This window comes from Fundulus heteroclitus, chromosome 7 (assembly GCF_011125445.2).
Source record: "Fundulus heteroclitus isolate FHET01 chromosome 7, MU-UCD_Fhet_4.1, whole genome shotgun sequence".
Classification (NCBI taxonomy): Eukaryota; Metazoa; Chordata; class Actinopteri; order Cyprinodontiformes; family Fundulidae; genus Fundulus; species Fundulus heteroclitus.
In genome coordinates, this window is record NC_046367.1 from 29406835 (window position 1) to 29432870 (window position 26036).

The 26036-nt window shown below is 39.2% G+C and overlaps 1 protein-coding gene across 2 annotated transcripts; it reads left to right on the forward strand.

Moving 5' to 3' along the window:
* The first annotated feature begins 220 nt into the window (after positions 1-220).
* prpf40a (PRP40 pre-mRNA processing factor 40 homolog A) lies at positions 221-23863 on the forward strand. 2 transcript variants are annotated; one of them, XM_036139433.1, is made up of 27 exons: positions 221-322; positions 2559-2639; positions 2779-2922; positions 3598-3681; positions 5152-5170; positions 5248-5276; positions 5402-5443; positions 5552-5662; positions 6210-6330; positions 6592-6616; positions 8048-8269; positions 9306-9411; positions 13543-13607; positions 13695-13859; positions 14561-14669; positions 15238-15388; positions 15479-15612; positions 15736-15850; positions 17498-17589; positions 17706-17822; positions 20885-21022; positions 21110-21205; positions 21298-21384; positions 21473-21563; positions 21650-21711; positions 21802-21957; positions 23336-23863. In XM_036139433.1, the coding sequence occupies exons 1-27, from the start codon at positions 320-322 to the stop codon at positions 23423-23425; spliced, it is 2655 nt and encodes an 884-aa protein (XP_035995326.1). In that variant the 5' UTR covers positions 221-319; the 3' UTR covers positions 23426-23863. The 2 variants fall into 2 exon arrangements, with proteins under 2 accessions (XP_035995326.1, XP_035995327.1); XM_036139434.1 differs by lacking the exon at positions 2559-2639 and having other exon boundaries at positions 274-322.
* The last annotated feature ends 2173 nt before the right edge of the window (positions 23864-26036 follow it).

Below are 26036 nucleotides of genomic sequence, written 5' to 3' on the forward strand. Positions count from 1 at the left end.
ATAACAAAACAATCATTAATTTCATTGTTTCCCTTCTTGATGGTAATTATTATTATAATTTATTTTTTTATTTGTATTTTTTTTTTATTCATGTTATTATACATTTATTTATCAATTTATTTATTTGTGGAGTAATTTATTTAGTAATTTATTGTGTAAATAGGAATGAAACGTGTTGATGCGCCTTTATGCGTTTTTCCGGCGCAGACTGACGCAACAGACACGGTTCACGTCTGATTGGCTGCGTCAGAAGCCAGTTGGACCAATCGCTCTGCTCCTTATTGAGAGGTGCTGGACTTTCTACGAGGTTGCCGTCAACATGGTGAGTGCAACTACTCGAAAGAGAAGTTTTTAATTAGGAGTAATGCTGTGGACAAAAACATTAAAAAATATTTTAACTTCACCTTTCGGGTTTCTTTGTGTGGTTAGAAGCCGCCTCTTAGCCTCCGTGATGAGTCGCACAGTGATTAGCGGGGCTGTAGTTAGCATCTCGTGTTAGCTTTGGGCTAAGATAGCGGCATACTCGTACAATCATGATACAGGCTATCATTTGGATACGATGCCGATTGAAGCTGAGTCGGTTAGAAAGAACAGCGGGCATTTAGCTCTGTGGATGCTGGACATTAGTTTTGAGTTGCTATCTTGTATTCAAGCTGCTGCTGCTTTATATGAGTCAGTTGGGTAAACTCAAATGTTACTTTTACCTGGTCTTTCCCAGAGTTTAGACGGGGCCGTGTTCTCATTCATCATGCAAAGTAGCAATTTAACCAGCTATAAGCTAATTGTTACAGTTAAAAGAGCTAGTTTTCGTATGATTCTCAAACCAGGCTTCAAATTGTATACAATTTGGTTAATTTTTTTTGTTTTCAGTGTTTTTTTTTTTGTTTTGTTTCTTTTAATGGCGCCGATTATTTTTGTGATTTCGCATTTGCTTCAGACGAAGCTTTCGCTCTCTTTATTGCTTGTGTTCGTGAAGTATTTCCTCACTACTAAGCATATTTGATGCGATCTTTTCCCCGAGAGCTTTGTCATTCTGTTATCTTACTTTATTAATAATGGGACGGATGCGGCAGTAAATTTTATTCATTCATATTGGAAAATTTAGGTTAACATTATAACAATTTCCAGAAAGTCCCAATAGATAATTATGCGATTGGTTCTAGGTTTTAAAAGAAACATTTGTAGCATGGAAAAAGGTGACAGAATAAGAGACACCACTGGTTTAAATTACATCTGTACAGATGTGTGCCTATTATATCATGCTTACCATACTACTTTAACAGTTCTGCAATGAAAAACATTGCGTTAATATATACAGTCATACTCAATAAATTTGAATATTATTAAAAGGTTTTTGTATTTCAGTTCAGGAAGAGAAACAATTGCACACATTAATTACACCCAAACTTTCTGTCATCAATCGCTACAGAACTTTCAAACCTTCTGGGACCTTCAGATTAGCTCAATAACAGAATATAGAGAACTTTAATGGTCGAGCAGCTGCAGCCAAGCCATACATCACCAAATGCAAAGCATCCGATGCAGTGGCGTAAAGCACGGCGCCACCGGACTCCAGTGGAGTGACAAACCATGCTTCTCAATCTGGCAATCTGATGGAGTCTAGGTTTGGCCGATCGCCAGGAGAACGGTACTTCTCTGACTGCATTGATCCAGTTGTAAAGTTTGATGATTGGTGGGTTCTGGTGTGGGGCTGCCCCTTAAGGCACGGTTCCACTGACCCGCCCGTTTTCTCCCGGCCTTTTCGGCTCCACCCGCACAAATTACTGTCGCTGTTTTAGCGATTCCACCGACCTATAAAGGTCTGGAAAGAGGGAGACGCCTCCTGGGCTTTGCTTTAGTTCCTCTCCAAGGAATGATCCTGAGCTTTTAGAAAGCTGAAGTGTCTTTTTTTTTTTTTTACCCTTTAGGTGTGGTTCATGGTTTGAAATTTATTTTTCAGTTTGACCCACTCTGTTCAACTCACTTCCTCGGAGACAACCTTCCCATTTCTTGTCGCCCTGCGGCCAATCACTGAAGAGAGAGGAGGCGTTCACTCAAAACTTCTTTCGGGCTAGCGCGCATTGGCCTTACTCCTTAGCAAATACCCGGGCTGGCCCTGAAATAAACGGCTCCTGAAACATTCAGCGGTGAGCAGAGCGGTGATGTGCGTGGCCATTACGAGCCAGTGGAGCCCTGCCTTTAGTTCCAGTGAAAGGTTTTGGAGGTGGTCCCTTCTTCTTCTTCCATGATTGTGTGTCAGAGCACAAAACAAGATCCTTAGAGACTTGGATGATCGAGTTTGGTGTGGATGACTTTGACTGTCTCGACCTCAACCTGTGTTTTGGTTAGATGGGACAAAGATCGTACTTTTTGGCTACAAACAGTCCCGTTGGACTGGTTGTGAAACAAAAGATGAATTTGCGGAAAAGCACCTCCTGAGAGCAAAATCTAGTTCAATAAGCCTTTTAGAGATTTGTTAAATTCTAAAACATGATCTTTAGCTCTATTTGGACGTTAGAACGTCACTAACTTAGTGTCTTGGTTTCTACTCACGGCAGTCTTCAACGGAGACTAATAATGGCCCAAGCCAAGCGGCACCTTATGCAGCTGTGCCCCCCGCAGCGATACCTCCTCCGTTTGTAAGTCATTTACAGAGCTTTTTGTGACGGCTTGCCTTCTTCTTCACAGCTGTCAAACTGTATTGAGTAAAAAATGTCAGTTTCAGTCCTTTTGTTGACAGTTTAAAGAAGCAATATCTCCATTTCTCCCATTGGCTAGATGGGACCACCAGGAATACCACCTCACTTCCCACCCATGGGAATACCGCCGATGGCACAGCGACCGCCTAGCATGACGCCGATGCCGCCTGGAATAATGCCGCCGGGCATAATGCCACCAATGGCTGCTCCACCAATGGGACAGGTAAGGTTTTGACTTTTCCTTATGTCTAAACTGCTCACATTTCTGCTGTCATATTGCCCTGAAAGGGCAGTAGAGTAAGGAGATTGTATCTTTTTTGTTTTAGATTTACAGCAATGCGAGCACAGCTGTAGGAATTAATTAATAATCGTCACTTTATATTTTCATTTTATTTATTTCCTTCCTTCTTTCCAGATGGTGATAATGTACTTTGCACCCAGATCTTGCTCCAGATACAATGAATATTTATGATATAACACTGGATTTAATAAAGGATTTAATACAGAGAAGGTTTTTACATTTTTATACATTGCATCAACAGTTATTTATAAGGCAGTTGTTGTTTTTTTTTAAAGATAATTATGAGCTTTTTTTGCTCACTAAGCGGAAACCGAGTCCCGTTTTGGCGAGCATAAGTCATGTTGTCAACAGTAAGAAGGTGTGATCTCAGAGAGAGTCGGTATAAAGAGTCACAAGTTCGAAAAGTAGATAAGAAAAGCCGCGTTATCACACGAATAAATTAGCACAGCAAGCTTAAGCTCGGTCTCACCTCCTCCCTGAAGGTACGAGCGGCCCGTCACGCAGACACTGACACACTGACACTGTCTTATTGCGTCTGAAGACTTGCGTTTGCAGGGGGTTGTATGATAAATGTTTCATGACGCCTGTTTTCCCCAGATGCCGAGCATGATACCGCCCATGTTACCGGCGATGATGCTGCCCCCTCGTATTCCAGCTGCAGCGGTGCAACCGACCGGACCCGTACGTCTCATTACTAAATATATAAAGTTTTTTATTCTCTGCTTCACTAAGACCAAAAACAACCTGCTGTCCAGTCGAGTCTAAACACAAGAAATACAGTACCAAGTGTTTGTCCCATTTCAGATTTCTTCTGTGTTTGCTTTTGTTTGTTGTGCTTAAGCATTTCAGACTATGACATGGATTTTTAAATGTCACAAAGGATTATAGAAAAATGCTGTTTTTAAATGATTTCATTTATCAAAGGAAAAAGCTTTCCAAATCAACCTGATGCTAAGTGAAAAATATGATTACAGATTCTGAAATCTTTAACTGGGAGTAATCAGATTTTCTTGGTTCAGATTTGTTAGACATAACCCTTGTTACATAAATATTTTGGGTGTTTTTTTGCCAGACCAGCAGAATCATGAGATCAGTTCAGCAGAACCTGTTTGGAAACAAGTTGCTGATGTCCATCAGTCGTTGAAATGGTTCCAGCCTAAAGCCAATGCTGATTAAAAACAACATAGAGGTCCATCTTAGATTTTCAAATGAACATCTACAATACTTTTGTGAAAATATTCTGTGTACTGGCTAGAAAACCTCTGCCAGAAAACCCTAAAGTAAAAGGCCTGGTAATCAGTTCTTGACCTTGAGATCAAGCCCACTTGGGATGTGCAGCCTGGTAACGATCTGAAGCGACTCAGCAAGTCCACCTTTAAATGGCGTTAAGAGAGAGAGAAAGTTTGAAATGGCCTACTTAAAGTCTGGACATGATTGAAATGCTGTGAATTTGGGAAATGCTGCAAGTCAGGGGAATTGGCATGTTTGACCGCTACACAGGCCATTCATGCTTAAAACCCTCCAGCGTGGTTAAATTAAAATAATTTTGCCAAAAAAAAAAATCCTCCACAGCGATGCTACTTTTGCCTCACCACCACCTGCACTGGATAAAACTGATGTGACAAAAAATAAGCAACAAGAAAAAACATCTGTAAGGTGACAGGTTCTCCTTTTATTAAAAAAAAACATACTGATGTTTTAAACCACACTTTAAAGTGTATTTTGTCCTAAAAATGTAGTATCTCTAATTATAATGACTACTTGTTCACAATGAGTCATTCATGCTGTAGGGTTTTGACTTTAGAATCTAAAGTCAAAACCCTACAGCATGAATGACTGTTACAAAGAAAGTTACAAAGAAATGATCTAAAGTTTAGATCATTTCTTTGTAACTGAAAAAATAGTCTTGTATTATTGAAAATGTTCTTTATAGTTAACTGAGTAGTTTTTGGCAAATGCAGATGAATGTAATTAAACCTTTATTGCACAAACATCCAGATGGGATCGTAAAGCAAACGTTTCGTCACGCAGCTGCTGGCTGTGCACTAAAAATAAAGTTTTATCGGTCAATATTTGTTGCTGATGTAAGTCTAGTCTACTTGTTAAGTTTTGAACCAGCAAGCTGATATTTCTTTCTCTTTGTTTCTTTAGCCTGGTGTTGACTCCGCAGGTAAGATCCTGTTTACGAATCAATCTCTTTGTTTTGTTTTTGCCTAAGGCTCAATATCTGACTTGTTTCTGTCTCAGTCCCTGCAGCAGCTGCACCAGGAACAACTGTACGTCCATCACGCTTTTTCTTTATGTGCTAATCTATACGTTTTTAACAATTCTGACTCATGCGTTTTGCTCCAGCACTTCTCTCTGAGCAGCAAATGTGAACTTGCTTCTTTTGTTCCCGCAGAGTGCAACAAACGGATCCCCGCCGGAAGAACAGCCAAAGAAGGTCGGCGCGCACACGCTCGACCATAAGAACGTTAACGGGTTTAAAGTTCGATGGAATAACTGTGAAAACTTGAAAAATCTGAGACCTGTTATTCGTGTTTCCCTGCAGAAATCTGTGTGGACAGAACACAAATCGTTGGATGGGAAAACGTATTATTACAACACAGAGACCAAACAGTCCACATGGGAGAAACCGGATGAACTGAAGTCTCCTGCAGAGGTACCGGCTTCTACCATCCCATAATCCCACTAGTAACTAGTCGGGCAGTTGTTGGCCTTTACAGTAAAAGACATGTTTCAGCTTAAACTTAGCCTTGGATATGCCCAGGTGTTATTTAATTTGACCTTTTAAAGCTTAATACTTAGAGTGAAAATGGTAAATGGCTTGTACCGTACTTGTATAGCGCCTTAACTAGCCCCAAAAAGGTACATTAATTAAGCTCTTCATGATCAGATTTAGATAAACGTTCTTTGGGTTTTTTCTCCTGTTTTTAAAATATGAAAAATGTCTCCATCCAATTAATTAGCTGAAATGTATTGTACTATAAATAGAATTAAAATCCAATAAATCTGTGGAATAAAATATCATGGAAAAACTTATTTAGTAATGCCTCTAAAAGATTTTAGTGGTATAATATATAGAGAACATGCAGAAGGATAAAATGTATTTTAAGCATTTGTTTCAATTTTTTTTTTTTTATGATTAGGCTAATGAAAGTGATCCCTAAACTCCAAATGATCATGATTTTATTGCATTTATTTTGTAGCAAATGTTGTCTAAATGCCCCTGGAAGGAGTACAAGTCTGACACCGGGAAGCCTTATTATTACAACTCTCAGACAAAGGAGTCCAGATGGACCAAACCCAAGGAGCTGGAGGATCTGGAGGGTAAAGTCTGCTGCCTCGTATTTTATATTTTAAGCTTATGTTTAATTAACTAAAAGATCTGAGTAAAACCCGCTGAGCCGTCTGCTGGAATCTACAACAGATCATTAAAAGCATAAATGAGTTTGTGAATCTTTGTCGTACAATGATCAGAAACGCATCTTCAAGAAAACATGCTCGCTTCTTTCATTCATGATCTGTGTGCTGTGCTTTAAAAACGAAGCAGAAACCCCATTAATGGCTCCTTCCTTTTGTCTGTTCCAGCGATGATCAAAGCAGAGGAGAGTGGGTAAGTTGTTCTTTTTGCCATCTGTTACTCCTCTTTGTGCCATTACCTGTTCTCAGGATCCAAGCGATTTCAAACACCGTCCATCACACCATTCATATGCTTTAAAATCCTCTAAATAAGAGGACAGAGAAAGCGCCAGAGTGACCGGACTTTATTTTGTTTCCAAGATTAGTCCGGCTCTCTTCCCTTCCTCACCTGTTGCTGCACGCTGCCGGTGTAGGTACCAGATTGGCTCGGGGGGGGGGGGCTGCGATTCCCAATGACGTCAATTATATGGCAACTCCACTCAAACAAACTACATTACGCCCGCGGTCTCCATTTGTTACAGATCAATTTTATTTTGTTAATTTACGGTTATTTTCCAGTAACTTAATCGAGGCATTAAAACTTTTAACATCATTTTGGAATGCTTCTGGGGTAGTCTGACAATTTTAATCAGTAATTTTGCAGGATCAAAGTTACACCTTCCTCGAATAAAAAAAAAAAAAAAAAAAAAAAAAAGAAGTTGTGAAGGGAAACTAAACCATAAACTCTTTTCATTTTTAATAAAAGTCTGCAGCTATTTTAATTTATAATGGCATTCATCACTTTAAAATCAATAACGTTTCTTCCTCCTTTTTCTACTGATATTACTATGTCGTTTTTTCTGATCACATGTTGTTTATTATTCCAGATGAAATTGTGACAATATTCTTCCAAAAATTGAGCCAACTGTCAAATATTTGTTGATTTTTTTATTTTTTTATTTATTTAAATGGCTTGAATATTTGCTCTGTCATTTTCAGTGTGGTCCTTGTTAATCATTATACCTAAATATTTTTTTACCTTATTTTTATCAATTTAAGTGGGTTGATTATTTTGAATTGCTAAGATTTCACATTTTCCCATGTTCATCTTTAAGCCTAAAGCTTTTGAGAAAAAGGAAACTGCTAAATTAACTAAATAAAATTGATTCGTTACAAATGCAGACCGCCGGCTCAATGTAGTTATTATAGTTTATATTATAGTTATAGTTACGTCATCAGAAGGCGCAGGGCCCTGAGCTGATCTGGTACCTACACCGGCTAACTGGCTGAAAAAAAGCCTTTTGCTCCTCCTCTTCTGACGCAGGATGACAAAAATGTGCCACATTCCCCGCAAAGGGGAACGTTTGGTTAAAAACCACTACCAGATGTATTAAACACTTTTGATTACGACCAGATATCAAAATCGGAGGAACAATGCAAATGTTATGCAAGACATTGTTCTGATTTTAATAATGGATTTTTTAAATAATTTTTTTACCTTTCTGTTTTTAAACAAAAGCATTTAGAACATGGCATGCATTTTTTTTTTTTGTTAATACGGTGAAAACAGGTTATTTATACCTGAGGTAAGACATGTGTAATATTGCTGTGAGCGACGTGTGAGGCTTCACCATCGTTGTTTCAGGACAACAGAGACGCCGGCCCCTGGAACGACCGCAGCTCCCGCAGCACAGGCCGATATAAATGCAGCCGCCGCCATGGCGACCGTAAAGGAGGTGGAAACTGCAGCGGCGGTCCCGGAGGAGCAGCCGTCCCAGGTGACCGTGCATCAAGCAGCTGAGGTCAAGGCTGCAGAGGCACCTGTGACTCCCTCAGAGAGCGCCGTCGTCACAGAGAGCAAACCCAGGTAAACAACAGGCGGCCCCGTTTCAAACTGAAGCGCCACGTCTCTGCCTAACTTCATTTATCTGCTTTTTATTCTGCAAAGTTGTTTCCCTGCAAACATTAAACTTTTACAATTTGAACCGGAATGGTTCCTACTCCAATCTGGAAAAGTTTGGAGTCTTTCTTCATCGTTTTCCAGAGGGCACAAATCTTACCACGTTTAATGAATTTTGTTGTTTTTTCATTGTTTTACATGTAATTGACAACTTTAGTAGGTTTTTAGTTTACAATTTTATGTATTTTTTTTGTTTTATTTTATTTAAAAAAGCATAAAATATATACTTTTGTTACATTTTAGGGATTCTAGATTACTTTAAAATGTCGTTTGAGCTGAACAAGTAAAAAAAAAAAGTCTCCAAAGATCATCCACACCGTTTTACACAGTCTGCTTTTATTATTGGTTTATTATTGGGTACTTTAATCCTTATTAATAAGTCTTTACATGTCCAGTAGTCAGAGATTTCAAAATCAAGCTGACTCATGTTACTCCAGATGATTAAAAAGCAGTGATGCAGCCAAAAAAACGCTAAGAAAACTGGAGGGCATAATTTTTGTTTTAATGATTTATGGAAATTAAAGTGATGAAACCTCTATTCACGCAATTATATGTTAATATTTTGCTTTCAAATGTCAAATAACAGAAGTTTGTCTGGAAAACGTGTGGAAATGTGTCAGTGCCATGTCTCCTTTTTTGCTTAAGGTGTTTCTTTACAAGAACTGTAATATTTTAGGTCCTAAATACACAAATATTGTCCTCATTAGATCTTAATTTAAACTTACTCATGTTAAGGTGGTTTATTCTTTGCTTTTCCCATTTTTGGTCCTAATGAGAAATGCACCCTCAGCATCCATTTCTCCAGGACCCGTTCTGCTCGGGCCAGTATGGTTGTGCTAGAATCCATTTTTATGTTAATAAACGTCAGTGAATGTAATAAACGTCAGTGAATGTAATAAACGGTGATGTAACTAATTCTATTAATGTTCTTGTTCGATCACAGCGTCGAAGTGAAAGAGGAAGAGCGACCTGAACTTCAGAAAAAAATCTACAAGTGGAACACAAAAGAAGAAGCCAAGCAGGCCTTCAAGGAGCTGCTGAAGGAGAAGGTGAGCCCGGCTACCACACGGCTATTTTGACCTAAAGGAAATGAAATTAAAGCGTCTATTATCCTGAATGATGCATCATATAATCCTTGAAAAAAATGAGCCAGTGATGGCCTGTTCTCGTTTGATGCGTAATGTCGAAGACACATATTAGGACTTATTTTTCTTCTTTGGACTGCAGGACCATTAGCAGGCTTAGTCAGCACAGCCATATTATCTCAGTATGTCCTGCTTGCGAATGTCTGAAGACAAGCATGTAACCGTCAGCCTACACAGTCGGTGACCTGGCAAAGAAAAGCTTAAATCAGTTTCAGTCCAAAGCGGTGGTTTTCTCTGCTGCCACCAGGTTTAAATAAAATGCAGTTTTGACATTTAAAGATATTTAAAGGCATCATTGGTTAAAGGGCAGCCAATTATCAAATTGGGGCCATTACTCCCTTGTAGACGATTAAATAACCAGTGGGTGATCTGTGGATAATTTCCAGAAATCGACCTCTGCCAGATTTAATAGCCGTTTGTTTCTTCCCCAGTCTGGTCTGTGATCGGCAGGTCAAATAAATGTTTTTATTTTCAACATTATTGGACCAGTTACAATGATTCTGGTTGCACTAAATGCCCACAGAAGGTGGCTTTAGTAAATGAAATACAGCGGTGCCTTTAATTTAAATTTGTTCCGTGACGGCGCTCTTAATTGAAGTTACTCGCATGTCAAATCAACTTTCCTTGTTGAAATATATGGAAATGCCATTAATCAGTGAATAAAAAGAATGTACTTATAAAGAACAGATACACTATTGTATGAAAATACAATATATTTCCCCAGGTTGTCTTTATGTTTATAGTGAAGATCGCCGTCTCAGCAGAACCCCGTATGCAGCTGTAGCTCTTTGTTGCAGCGTTCCCCATGGCACCCTCTAGTGGTGGGATGTCTGAAGTTGGCTAGTTAAAATTTTTTAGCTCTCAAGTCAAAGGGGAAAATGGTCTGAGAGACGGCTCGTATCTTAAACGTTTTAGTTGGGACACTTTTAAGTCAAGGTACCACTGTAGTGAAGTCCAGTGGTGGGGGCATTGTTTAGTGACAAAGAAAAGGTGTTTGGAAAATGTGGGCTATTTCTTAGTGTTACAATAAAATATCTGGGGAAGAGCCCACCTTTATCGGTTAGAGCAGTTCAAATGGTCAGTCGTTTGAGATAGGGCTGTACGATTTTGACAAAAATCGAAATTCTGATATATTTCAACCATAATTGCAGTTTAATTTAGACTTTTCTCTGCCACAAGCAACAGAAATTTCCTGTAGATGAAGATGCTTGTAATAAGGACTATTCAAAACAAGGCATTTAACTGTTTTTATTAATCAGAATATAATAATTCGAGAGAATAACTTTTAATTAATGATTATTATTATTAATTATTATTTATTAAATTAATTATTTAATAAGTTGAACATCAATCCTTGTTGAACATAAAAACCACCAAACAAGTCTATGTAATAAACATTTGGAGCGGCACTTGATGCTATGGGGATTCCTGAAAGTTTCTGGTTAAAAAGTATGATTATATATAAACTCTAAAACAAATAATAAAATTAGATTATGTCACTGCTGCAACTCTCTTCCCCTCCATGTGGAGGCAAACCCATTTTAAACATGTTACCGACACCAGGAGGACGTGTCTGATCCATTAATTGTTTCATAGGCAAAACCACAACCCTCAGGATTTGGATTTTTTTTAAAAACTGAGATTAATTGTTCAGCCCTTGTTTGAAATATCCTCTTAAAACCCTTTTTTTCTTGCTCTTAATAGCTTAGAGGTTCATTATGAACCACTGGAGTGAATCTGTTTATATAATTTTCGCTAAATTTTATGGTACTTGGTTTGCTTTTTGCATTTGGCTTTGATTTAGCTTTTGAAAAGCTCTCTTATGAATGGAAAATCATTTTAATGTGGAACATAAAGAATCGCTTGTTAATTTAAATAAATGCACAGAACAGTAAGACTTTATTTAGACCCAATAGTAGGTTAATCTTTTCTTGCATAATTGAGATGCAATTATAAATCAAAAAAATCGGGATGATACTTATTGCCATAATCATATCATGTGCACCCTAAATCTATTGCGGATGTTGTAGTTTATAATTTTATTTCTCGCTGGAAGACTGCCAGCGTTGTGTTCTGGTTTCTGGCAACCTGATAGGCCTCCATACGTCTTTTTCGTATCGACTCTCCACTGACAGCTGCCTTTCTGTTACTCTTTTCTCTCTTAATTGCACGAAACATGTGACATACAACAGGAGCTCTCCTCTAAACCAAGATGTTTTCGCTACGCCTGTGTCTGCCAAGCTTTTATGACTTTCTCATCACATCCTCAATCTAATCCCCCCCCACCCCCATCCCATCCCCCTCTCAGCCCTAGGGAGGTCTGGTAAGCTCACCTCCTGTTGCCGTGGCCGCGTTGTTTACAAGTTACAAGGCGGCCCGCCGAGCGCACCCCACCTCCATTGTTGCTATATTTAGGTGCTTTTTTAATTTTGTGCACAAAGCTCTCCTCTGAGATTGCTTGCCATTTCCTTCAAGATCTTAATGGGTCTGTCTTTATGATTAGCTTTATTGGATCACAGGCAGAGAGGGGGGCTGTCTGGGATTAAGACAGTGAGGGAAAGTGGCATGCCTCAGTGAGTTAGAATAACTGTGACAAGTGACGAGACGGAGGCGCGTTGTGGAATCAGTCCATAATGGATGATGGAGTCGCTTTCTGGGAGAGGCAGGCGTATAAGGAAAGGCCGCTTGTGTAAGCCCTCGTTGGCACTGCTTGAATTATTGCCGCTCCACGTCTCGTACACAAGCTTGGAGTAATTAAGAAAATTACGCTTTCTCCTTTCTTTTTTTTATGAAAGCACTATTTTCCATAAGTAATCATTTTGATATCTTTTCATTGTTTAAAGGTGCATTTCAGTATTTTAGTATTTCAGTGTATTTATAATAGGGCTGGACGATAATTCAAGAACGATATATATCGATCAATAGACGTATGGGTCAATATAAAAAACTGGGGTCAATAAAAAGTTAAATAAAAGAACAGTGCATTCTAGCCTACCATGTAGGTTAATACTACTGTCATTATATCCTCCCATGCTCCATCAGCCTTCAGAGAGTTTTATTTTTTATTTTTTAACGCTTACATTTTTCGTAAAAAGTTGGTTGAATAAAGGGTTGTGTTTGGATCCATTTATTTAAAAATAGGACATTAAGCAACAGTATAAAATGGCCAGGGCTGCACTTAAAATGTATATTTTGATTTTTCTTTTTTTTTTACAATTATCGATATCGATCAATATGCTTTCTATTTTATCGATATGCTTTTATTCTATATCGTCCAGCCCTAATTTCTAATACTAATCTGGATAATTTCTCCTAAACTATTTAATTGTAAAATTTGGTTTCTTATCAAATGAAATGATACAAAAGGCCAATCAAAAGTGTTTTTTTTAATACACATATATAGAAATCATATGTCATGGCTGTAGAAAAATGGTGAGGGGAAAACTTTCTTGCTTTAGAAGCTGGAAGGACTAAACATATTAAAAGGAAAGTTGGGTGGAAGGAAAAGCTTTGGTACATAAAAGGTTGTTTTTTTCCCTCCACTCAACTTTACATTGATGTGCTTTCAAGCAGCTACCTGTAAACAGCCGGTTTATTTAGCAAATACTTTTAAAAGCTTACCCTTCTTGTAGATGATGTCACCCGCCTTCATGGTTGTATAACACGGCCCTAAAATAAAATTTCTGTTTTAAAGATCCCTTTTATTGGTTTTATGTTAAAAAAAAAATCTGACTATTCAAACTTACGGTGATTTATTATATTTTTTGGGGGGGGGGCGGGGGGGGGGGGGCGTTTTGCCGGAAGCTGCTAATGAAAACCATCATTAGCTGTGGTTCAGTGAGTACGGTAGTCGTCTTACAATTCAAAAGTCAAAATGAACAGAAAAGCCCAAAATAAATTCAGTCAATCTACCATTCTCAAAATTAAAAGGAATAAAAACCTGATATGTATGTAAATATTCACATTTCATGAGACGCAAGTTTTTTCTATGCGTCTTATTTACTCAATTCTAACGTTTTATTCTCTTCATTTTAGGGTGTTTCCTCAAACTCCTCGTGGGAACAGGCCATGAAATTGATCATCAACGATCCTCGCTACAGGTACAGGATTGTTATTCCTCTCTGTGCTTTGCTGACAAAGCAATTCTCCCCTTATGGCGCTGAGTGTTTTTGCTCTCCTGTCCACAGCGCGCTTCCTAAACTGAGCGAAAAGAAGCAGGCGTTTAACGCCTACAAGGTCCAAACCGAGAAGGAGGAAAAAGAAGAGGCCAGGATCAAGTACAAGGAGTCCAAGGAGAAGTTTCAGAGATTCCTGGAGAACCACGAGAAGATGACGTCCACCACCCGATACAAGTTAGTGCTGCCGGGACGTTTGGAGTACGTGACGGCGTGTTTTCCCACGCATTGATCCGTGGCGCTCTGGACTGTCAATTTCATTATACAGACCGGATCAATGAAGGGTCATCTATGGCTTAGGCCCACCCTCGTGCTGCCACAGGGCTTCTCAGCTCCACTTAATCCTCCCTGCTAATGAGTTTATTTTTTTTAAAAGAGTTTTTACTCCTCTCCTTCGTTTGAACAGCGTCCGGTTTGTCATTTCTCTGGTTTGGCTTTCGGCTGAAAGTCGCCACGGCAGACCATCCACCGGTGACCTTGATGGCGAGCCCGTTTCAGAGTTCTGCTGGCACCACAGCTCGTAATCTGGGCTGACTCACAACAGGAGAGCGATAGCAGGACTTACTGATGATGTGCTTCTCATCTTTTATTTATGGCCCGTCAGAGAGCGCCGGCTCTCCTTAAAGTCGGCGTTAGAAAACCACTTAGTTTATATCCAAAGAAGGGCTTCAGTTATGTAAACTCAGCTGTGGCTTTTTTTTATGTTTATTAAGATTTATGTAATCAGATTTTATTCTGCTTAATAGTGCATCTTGTGGGGGGGGGGGTGGACACACAGAGAAGTGTTTGAGGAAATTTTCCGGTGGAATGCTGCCCTCATGTGGGGGTCGTGTGCAGAAGTGATCCAAACCAGCTCTGTCTGTGCGTCTGTGATCCAGAAAAGCGGAGCAGATGTTTGCGGAGCTGGAGGTCTGGAGCTGCGTCCCCGAGAGAGACAGGCTGGAGATCTACGAAGACGTGTTGTTCTACCTGGCCAAAAAGGAGAAGGTAAACAAAACTTTAGAATATAAATGATTTCCACGTCTGGATCAGTGTGGAAAGCAAAAAAAAAAAAAAAGGATTATGGTAATATATGTGGATTGCCCGACTTTATTCCTTGTCTAATTGTCCAAAAGTTGCAGCAAATCCATCCATGTGTTTATCGACCATTCGGGTTGCTTGTCCATCCCTCCATTTTTCCACCCGCGTGTCCCACCATCCATCAGTCCATCCATCCATCCAAAATTGACCAACAGATTTGATGTGTATTGATGTTTTCACTTGATACGATTTAATGTTTGCTGCTGGTCTCACAGCCGGTGATTGTTCCGATGCGTTTATGATGTTTTCATGACGTAAAGCACTCTGCTGCTTCAATGTGCTACTGTACATATAAACTTGACCCGACAGTCACCCGTCCATTTATTTGACGGGCCCGTCTGTCCCCCCCCCCCCCCCCCCATTGGTCCATCTATTGTCCAGTTATGTGTCAACCCATCCATCCGTCGTTAAAGTGTGATCATGTCTTGAAGAATCTCTAGTTCTAGGAACCATTTCAACCTCGTTCTTCCTGCAGGAACAAGCCAAGCAGCTGAGGAAGAGGAACTGGGAAGCTCTCAAGAACATCCTGGACAACATGGCCAACGTGACGTATCGCACCACCTGGTCCGAGGCCCAGCAGTACCTGCTGGACAACCCTACGTTCGCCGAGGACGAGGAGCTGCAGAGTACGGAAGACCGTAGATACGGGGGGACGCGGCGGCGGCGGGTTCACCTCTGAATGTGAAAGACGTTCTCCCTCTTTATCTGATTGACAGACATGGATAAAGAAGACGCCCTGATCTGTTTCGAGGAGCACATACGGGCTCTGGAGAAGGAGGAGGAAGAGGACAAGCAGAAGACTCTCCTCAGGGAGCGGAGACGGCAGCGTAAAAACAGAGAGTCCTTCCAGGCACGTTTCCCTCCACACACTGAAAAGATGATTTATTATCCCACTTATTGCATGCAACCTTGTTTATAAAATGATCCAAAAAAACAACTAGAAGTTCTTATCTTTTTTTCTTTTTTTACACAGAAATTTCTGGATGAGCTCCACGACCACGGCCAGCTTCACTCCATGTCCTCCTGGATGGAGATGTACCCGACCCTGAGCTCTGACATGCGCTTCAGCAGCATGCTGGGCCAGCCTGGTACGACGGCGGGGCGCCTCACACGAACCCAGAACTGAACTGAGGACACGCGTTCATTTCATTTTAGCTACCAGGCAAACATAGACACTGGGTTGAAATGTTAGTTAAATTGATTTTATATTAGATCAGATTAGATTAGATTCAACTTTATTGTCATTACACAGGTACAGGTACAAGGCAACGAAAAGCAGTTTAGGTCTAAGTGCAGGATAAATAATGGTTCCATAAGTACAGGACATGGGTTTTTACTGAATAAATATAGAGATGTATACTATTATAGACAGAATTTTACTGATAGATTTGTCCTAAGACTATAATATATAGATTACTAGTATTATGAACTAGAAGTGCAATAGCAGCAAGTGCAGGATAAACAATGGTTCCATAAGTACACGCTGCAAAAATGGAACTCAAAATAGGAAATTATTTCTTGAAATGAGTGAAATTTTTCCTTAATTTGAGCAGGTAAATAAGATTATTTGCCAATGGAATAAGATTTTTGAACTTAAAATAGGAACAACTCATCTCCATTATCTTATTTCAAGTGCAGTATATCTAATGATCTTATTTTAGGGGTAAAAATACTAATTCCATTGGCAAATAATCTTATTTACCTGCTCAAATCAAGGACAAATGCATTCATTTCAAGAAAATTTTACTTATTTCTAGTTCTCTTTTTGCAGTGCAGGACATGGGTTATTACTGAATAAATATAGAGATGGATACTATTATAAACAGAATTTTACTGATAGATTTGTCCTATGAGTATAATATATAGATAACTAGTATTATGAACTAGAAGTGCAATAGCAGCAAAGTGCAGGATATATAATGGTTCCATAAGTACACACTGCAAAAATAGAACTCAAAATAAGAAATTATTTCTTGAAATGAGTGAAATTTTTCCTTAATTTGAGCAGGTAAATAAGATTATTTGCCAATGGAATAAGATTTTTGAACTTAAAATAGGAACAACTCATCTCCATTATCTTATTTCAAGTGCAGTATATCTAATTATCTTATTTTAGGGGTAAAAATACTAATTCCATTGGCAAATAATCTTATTTACCTGCTCAAATCAAGGACAAATGCATTCATTTCAAGAAAATTTTGCTTGTTTCTAGTTCTCTTTTTGCAGTGCAGGACATGGGTTATTACTGAATAAATATAGAGATGGATACTATTATAAACAGAATTTTACTGATAGATTTGTCCTATGAGTATAATATAAAAATAACTAGTATTGTGAACTAAATTTACAGCTGGATATGTACCAAATATAATATACAGGTGGATATTACTATGAGTAGAGTTTTACAGATATGTATAATAGCATAATATACAGATGATTGTTATTATAACAGAGTTTACATGTACTATGAATATATGGCTATTACTATAGGCAGAATTGTGAGCATGATTTACAGGTAGCTATTACTATAAAATGTATAAATAAAGTTTGGACAGAAGCTATTTAAATTATGTTTAAAGATGTTATTCTTACCAAACTCACTGATCTAATTAGTCCAGTTCACTACTTGTTTTGCATCCGTTTAATTATCTGTGGAATGATTTTCACTCTGATTGTTGAGTTTAAGGTGCAACTATATAATGCATTGGAAATAAAAATGTAAACTCTGTCTGCAGGTTCTACTCCTTTGGACCTCTTCAAATTCTACGTGGAAGACCTGAAAGCCCGTTACCACGATGAAAAGAGAATCATCAAGGATATCCTGAAGGTAGGAGAGAGGAAAGTTGGTAAACGGCTTCGCTGCTAAGGCGGGTTACCTCTGAGAGGTCCGGCCTTGGCGGAGGCGCGCCTCGTTCATCCGTCTCCTCGTGTCTGTGCTCTCAGGACAAAGGCTTCCTGGTGGAGGTGAACACCAGCTTCGACGACTTTGGGTCCGTCATCAGCTCCGACAAGAGAGCCACTACTCTGGATGCCGGGAACATAAAGCTGGCCTTCAACAGCGTAAGACTCACCAGACTTACAAGAAGTGTTAAGTTACTCTGCAGGGGTCTTTTTGTGGTGGGTCCAGACGCAGCCCTGCGTGTGTTGACGGCTCCAGTGATTGCTCTGCGATTGTGCTTAAAGTGCGGCTTTGTTTCTCGACACCGATCGCCGTGTTCTTACATGAGTTATAGCAGCACAAGACGCTTGTCACAACCCGATCCGTACCATCAGCTCATTTGCGCAAGGGCGAACAGAATAACTTCCGGGTCGCCAAAAAAAATAATGTAATTACGGTACTGAAAATGCTTATTTCTATACTTAAATCATTAAAAAATGCTAAACTATATCGTAACTAAAACATTGAAGACTTTTCTGAAAGAAATTGATACGTTTTACATTCTCTCCATTGTATTGCTTGACGTCATCATCGGATATGCTCCAGCATCCAGTCCAGGAAGATATCATTGCGTAACGTTTATCTGTATTGTCTGAATGCACTCTGTTAGTTTTATTGCTTGTTCAAACAGGACTGGAAAAAAAAAAATTTCATCCTTGATTATACGGGGAATTTCGTTATACAAATAATCTTGTTCTAAACATTTATATTATTAGAAAGTTAAAATTATCAATTGAGATTTTAGCGACCTCTGGTGTACACATCATAAACTAGAGAAGACCTTGTGATTATAGTAGCCGCATTTTACAAAAACGAACAGGGAATAGGACAAAGAACACACACAAAGCGAAGGCAGACCTTATTAAAATACATTTATTAAGCACAAAATGCATACATATGCAAATAAAATAAATTATTAAAAAAAACTTCAAAATCAAATACGTTTCTGTATTCCTATATGGGGTTTATGTACTTTAAGAAATGGTTTATATATTTTTATTTCCCTAACCACAACTGGGAAACATTTTTGCTACAAAAAAAACAATGTATTTTTTTATGTATTTCTGTTGCTTAATTTTTAGAATATGCAATATTGCCGCAAATACAAAGCTATACAAAAAGAAACCCCTGCCTCGAAAAAATACAAATAAATAAAAAAGTAAGAAAAACGAAATATTTCCTACCGGAAGTTATTCTGTTCGCGCTTGCGCAAATGAGCTGATGGTACGGATCGGGTAGTGACAACGCTCCTTGTATGACTGGTTCTCTGACTGTTTGAGAAAGGTTCCTGGGGACAACAGCACCATCTGCTGTTTGGTTAGAACCTGCAGTCACTAGCAAGGGATTCTGGGTAATTCTCACAGATGTAACGTAGCTGGACGAATGATATTAATAAATGCCTGAAAACGTTTAGTAACTGTATCTAATAATTATACCTGAACATGTTTCATTCTTCTAACCCAACCACTGCTGCGTAAAAATGTCAGTTTGACACAATTGGGTTTTATTTAAAACAAAAGCGTTAATCTCTCTTTCTGCTAAAATAAGACATGTGCTAATGTTGCCTATAAAATAAAACAAACACTTATTTTAGTAGTGATTTTAAACGGCCGATAAGGCAGACCATTATACCTTTTTGTCATATGGATCTAGAGAAGCACAAGTTTAACTGGGAAATGATTTTAGTCAGGCTATCTGCTCAGGCAGCCAGTCTGCAGCCGGCTGTCAGAAATGCTTATTCGTTGCTCGCCGAGTAAACGGAGGATTAAGTTGTTGATTTCCTTCCATACTGGTTATAAATCTCTTGCAAACAAACGGAAACTCCCAGGAAAATCTCGTTTATTGTTGTTTTAAGGTGTAAGAACGGTGTGGTAAACCCTGATCCTGGTCATTGGGATCCGGCCTCCTCAGGTTCCAACAAACTGTGGAAAATAGCTTTTAAAGCCTTTGATTGATGGATGGATGAAATTCAAAACGCACCAACAGGTACCATCAATTTATCACATCATTTGATTGGAAAACACCAAGAAACTGTAAATGACATGAAAGAAGTTTTGTTCAGTTAACTTATTTAAAAAAAAAAAAGATAAACTTTGAGGAAACATTTATGAAATGAAAAATATGCAGAAAAGTGCTGGATAGCAGTTTGGCACAGACGGACAACTGAGCTTCCAGCTGCTTCAGGGAACTTGCTGTTTGGCTCCTCGTCAGCTGTTGGGCTCATGACTACAGTTTTATTGTTCTATTAGTTCAGGGTTCCTGCGGATCCTTAAAAAGTCTTAAAAGGCATTGAATTCTGTATTATAAAACTAAGGCCTTAATTGGCATTAAAATGTCTTAAATCAGTCTTTCTTAGGTCTTAAAATTGTTACCAGGTCATAAATAGGATTTAGTTTTTGTAATCCTTACCAAACGGTAAAATAATTGACACAATTATATATTTTTTAATTTACCGAACGGCTCAATGTAACCATTTTTGGGTCGTCCCGATAGTGGAACCAATAAAAACTGTTGCGGCCGGATCATAGCTGCGAAAAAGAGTCTGCGCTGGTTATGTTGTGGTTTTTAAAACTGATTTATAGTTTTTCTTAGTAGGGAACAAAACAAAGTTTGTGAATTCAGTTCAGTAGTTGTTAAAAATATATCTGTAATTTGTGTGGTTTTTTTTTTTTTTAGCTTTCTTCCTATATGGAATGTTTTTCAAAATGTTAAACATGTCTACTGGGCCAGAAAGTAATGGTTTATGTTAAAATAAACATTTGGGTGAAGTTGTCGCAACCAGGTTTATCTTGTTTATCGTGAAGTTGGTCTTAACTTTTTATTTCAAGTGGCATTAAAAAGGTCTTAAAAAGTCTTGAATTTAACTTGCCTTATGCTGTAGGAACACTGTAGTTGCTTTTTTAGGCCAGATCAGACATTAATATTCCCTCTAAATATATCTTATATATTTATAAGATATATAATATATCTTATCTTTAAAACCTACGGTTCCCACGAGGAACTGCTCACAGTGGAGCATCAGACCAACAAAGCAAGTCGTTTCTTCAGGATCGGATGAATATTTCAAAAAGAAACCAGGTGGTCAGAGATTAGAAATGTTCCTTACTTCTGTATGTTTCTTGCCAAACTGTTTCCCTGCACCAGGCTTTAATGTTTGGCTATGTTTAAACGTCTTTCTGAGCAGTTGCTGGAGAAGGCCGAAGCCAGAGAGAGGGAGCGAGAGAAGGAGGAAGCCCGCAAGATGAAGCGGAAAGAAGCGGCTTTCAAAACCATGCTGAAGCAGGCAACGCCGCCGCTGGAGCCAGAGACCGCATGGGAGGAAGTACGAAGACCCGCACGGTTTCCTCCCGTCCTCCGTGGTTTGTGTTGTTCGCAACGATTTCTGACGGCTGACGTCTGACCGTTTCAGGTCAGAGAACGATTCCTAAAAGAAGCCGCCTTTGAAGACGTGACGCTGGAGTCGGAGAGGAAACGGATATTCAAAGACTTCATGCACGTCCTGGAGGTGAGGTCGATGGCCATCGTGTGTGGGGGGGGGGACGCGACGAGTTTATCCGCCCGGATGTTGATCACGTCCATCGTTTCTTTCTCTGTCAGCACGAGTGCCAGCATCACCACTCCAAGACAAAGAAGCATTCCAAGAAGTCCAAGAAGCACCACAGGAAGCGATCACGCTCTCGATCGGTCAGTAGCTCTCGTTACAAAAAAAAAACACTAATCCTTGTTTAAAAAAAAAAAGTTCAACAATTTATAAAAACTCGCTATCTCACAGGCTTCCGAGTCGGAGGACGAGGAGTACCACAAGAAGAAGAAGAGGTCGCAGTCCAAATCTCCGTCTGAGCGCTCCTCCAGCGGAGAATCCGGTGAGTGTCCTTCCCGTCTCGCTCAGTCATTTTGCCGGCCGTGTGGACCAATCGCAGCTCTGTTTCTATGTTCTGCTTCCCATCAGAGAGAAGCTATAAAAAGTCCAAGAAGCACAAGAAGAAGGCCAAGAAGAGGCGCCACAAGTCTGTACGTAAAAGCCGTCTCCGTGCAGCTTTGCGGAACCTGAATGCGGGTTTTTTTACGGGGTGGGGATTGACTGTAATCCATGACCAACAGGCGTCACCGGAGTCCGACGGCGAGAAGAGAGGACGAGAGCGCGACGGGAAGCGCGAGCGGGATTCAGAGAAGGACAAAGAGAACGACAAGGCTCGGGGGAAATCTCGCTCAGAGTCTAAACAGAAATCTCCTAAAAGGAAAGCAGCCAAAGAGGAGGTGAATTTTCTTCACTGATTCCCCGGTGCCTTGTGAAAAAGTGGCCTTAGCACTCGGGCTTTGTAGCATTTTGTCACATTGAATCCTCAGTCTTCAAAGTGTTTTACTGGGATTTTACGTGATAAGACAGACAGAAAAGTGGCAACTAACGGAGATCTTGGAAGGAGGAATCTGAAAAGTGTGGCATGTATTTGTATTCAGCCTCCCCCCCTAAGATAAAACCCTAGAAGCATCTACCTAGAGATTCCTGCAACACGCCTCAAGCTCAGGTTGTATGGAGAGCAGCTATAGATTTATATTATATCATTTATTAACAGATATAAGTTTAGATTTAGGTCAAATCTTTAACAGAGAAACATGTTTTGATCCAAACCATACGATTGTAACCTCGGCTGTACGTTGAAAAGGTGACCCTCCACCCAAGTCTCGTCTTCTGCAGCATCTAACCGGCTTTTCTTCTAGGATCGTCTTTAGTTTAACTGAACAAAGGGATTCCTTTAGAGTCACACTGCAAAAACGGAACTAAAAATAAGTAAAATGTTCTAAAAATTTGTGTATTTTTTCTTGATTTGAGCAGGTAAATAAGACGGTTTGCCAATAGAATGAGATTTTTGCACTTAAAATAGAAACAACTCATCTCCATCATCTTATTTGAAGTGCATTATATCGAATTATCTTATTTTAGGGGTCAAAATACTCATTCCATTGGCAGATAATCTTATTTACCTGCTCAAATCTAGGACAAAAACACAAATTTTAAGAACATTTTACTTACTTTTAGTTCAGTTTTTGCAGTGCATGCTGCCACCACCGTGTCTCATAGTGGCGATGGGGGGTTCAGGGTGATGGGAAGTTATATTTTTTCATGTCAGCAAGACGTTTTGGTCTCATCTGACCACAGCTGTTAATCTCTATAGAAATGTTCTCATCGCCAGTCACCTGTAAACCATGTCTTGGTAGGTTTGCAGGTGCCCCGTACAAAGCTTAGGATTTGGTTTTATAACCTAACCCGGCTTTAAACTTCTCTTAAGCTGTGTTAAAGGACATTATAGGTCATAATCAGAGTAAAAGGGGGCTCAACACAGATGCACTCTACACTGCATATTTTTCTTTTGACTAAAATGCTGAAAACCGTGTACCGATTTTGCTCCTCCTTCACAGTTAAGCATTGCTTTGTTTACGTCTCTCCCATGAAATCCCAGTAAAGCCCGTTCTCCTTTTTTATTATTGTATCATGAAAAGGCTTGAGAGGTCTGAATTCCTGAAGCTTGAAAGGCACCGTTTGTCTTCTGGCGTTTTTTAACGGCTGTGCAGATACTGGACAGAAGCTTTGAATGCTTAGGTTAGTGTTTTCTGAGCCCTTGTGTGTTGTGATCAGGGCGGCTGGGACACGTCGGGCAGCGAGCTGAGTGAAGGAGAGCTGGAGAAGAGAAGAAGAACTTTACTGGAGCAGCTGGATGCACCTTGACACTGTTAATGCTACTGTTTTTTCTGCTATTTGAACACTTCAGCAAACACGCGTTCCCCCCCCCTTCCTCGTAACTGTGCCAGCTGCCCCCCCTCTCTGAGCCAGGAAACGTGCTATTAATGGGAATGTGCTACACTTTTATTTTGCGACTAATTTGATATCAGGGGGTCTTATCACCTGATCAGTCTGTAAATGTCCAGCTGTGACTTGTTAGCTCGGAGTGTCTTCTTTAGGTGGCTGTAGTTGTTTCTCATTGCCTCATTGTCGTTTTTATGATTTCATTTCAATTAAAGGCATATCTTAAAGCCACGCTTGATGTCTTTTTACAAAAAAAAGTTACATGTGACTTAACAGTGATTGTGATGACAAGAAGGTTTTTAATTGGTCGGAGTCTTGTTTTTGATTTTAGTGAAGGGTAATAAAATATTTCAGTTGTTATCAAGGGCATATGTGATTATTTTTTTTTTTTTTCATTTAATATTTTCAAAAAATAAATCTGCAAAACCTGTCATTAAAATCTCATCGACCCGTTAAATCAAACATTGAACTGCACAACAGATCCATTTGGTCTGGTTGGTAATGTATTCAAAGCATGAAAAAAATCACCCTAAGATGAGAAATGAAGGCGTCTGTTTCTATAACTCTGTTTCAGAAACTAATTTGCCTTTACCAATAAAAGAAACTCTAACTTCCATTTGTCCCTATGGATATTGTCAGCACTTTCACCCATTGGTTTTTATACAAACTGCTTCAGAGGAATATATCTAAAATAGTGATCATATTTATTTGGAGGTGTTATCTCATCCATCCATTTTCCATCACGCTTGTCCCTTGTGGGGTCGTGAGGGTTGCTGATGCTTATCTCCAGCTGTAAGTGGGCGAGAGGCGGGGTTACACACTGGACAGGTCACCAGTCTGTTGGAGGCGTTATCTAATAAAAGGCTGTTTTTTTTCTTGGATGAAAAATAAGCTAGATGTTAATGTTCATTTACGCCTCAGTCATTCAATCTTTTCGCATTCTCTTCTGCGCTGATTGGTTGGAAGGTGGTGCATTCACGGTCTTGATCTGTAATCGGGAACTTTTAAAGGGCCCCGAAGCAGGGTCACTGAGCTATATAATACACTGGAGTGCTGATTTTGCCGAAAAACTGAAGTCACTGGCCGCCATCTTGCTACTCCCTACTCTCACAGAATCCCATAGGATTTGGTTGCAACAACAAGCAGTTTTCTGGTTGTGTGAAAACGTTTCACAGGTAATTTTACAGTCAGGGCATGTACTAACACTATAGACTATTGTGCATTTGAAAAAATAGCTATTGAATTATTTTATTTTATTTATATATATTATTTTACATGTTTGATCATCAAAAGTAGGTAGGGCCGCGATCCTTGACACTATCAACTACTAGGAAATTAGGTGCTGAAATATTTTACATGTTATTCATATTAAATATATATAAGTATGTGTATATGTATACATGTATACATATATGTAAATATGTTTTTGTATATTATTATTTATATATTATAAATGTTATATATTTAAATAAATAAAATGCAAAATATTTCAGCACATGACTTTCTCAGTACTTGATAGTTTTAGAACATAACATAAAAGTATATGTATTTTAAAAGTTTTAAGCCCCCCCCCCCCCCCCCCCCCCCCCCCCCCCCCCCCCCCAATATGGCGGCTGGTGGCTTCAAAGCAACTCGTTCTAACCATAGACATCATATACGTAGACGCCCCATTGTATGCTGCGGGCTGCTGGGCTGACGTGCCTACAGGGCGGCCATCTTGGGTCAGACCACAGATCAGACATCTGCTGTCAAAATGAATAGGAGGCAGCTCAGATTTAATTTAAATCATATGTTCACAATGCTGGTGACCTTTCAGACAGATTACACATATTTATTCAGAACAAAAACAACTTAAACTGAAGTCTAACGGGATGATATATATACTCACAGTTATATATTTTCAGTTACATATCAGTATAATAAACACAAATTATACACACATCTCTCTCTCTCTCTCTCTCTATCTATCTATCTATCTATCTATCTATCTATCTATCTATCTATATATATATATATATATATATATATATATATATATATATATATATATATATATATCCTCAGTCAGATCTTTTAGAAATCAGGGTGTTTAATGTACTTGTCTCCGATTCCATCGGTATGAGGATGATCTATCATAAAATCTTAGTTGTGGAAGGTAATTCCCCGTGATCTGGTTTGTAATGCCCTTTTATTTCCGCACCCATAAGCCGAGCAAAAGTCGGGCATCCTGGGACGGAGCTCTGGAAGATTGCTGACTGTCAATATAAGATCGAAATTATTTATTAAGTCAGACAATCAATCTTTTAATTAAATCAATTGGTCCCATGTAGCCCCTAAAGGGGTGACGTCTTCAGTCAGCTAATTTATCTGGAAATCGGTTGAGAATTCACCGGATTCAGAGTGTCTGAAAACATAAAGCACCACTTACCTGAACTGATTTGTATTCTGTTTACTGCCGCTTGGTCTGACCTAAGATGGCCGCTCTGTCGGCACGCCTCTCACCCGAGAACGCGGCGTCTACGTATTCATGTCT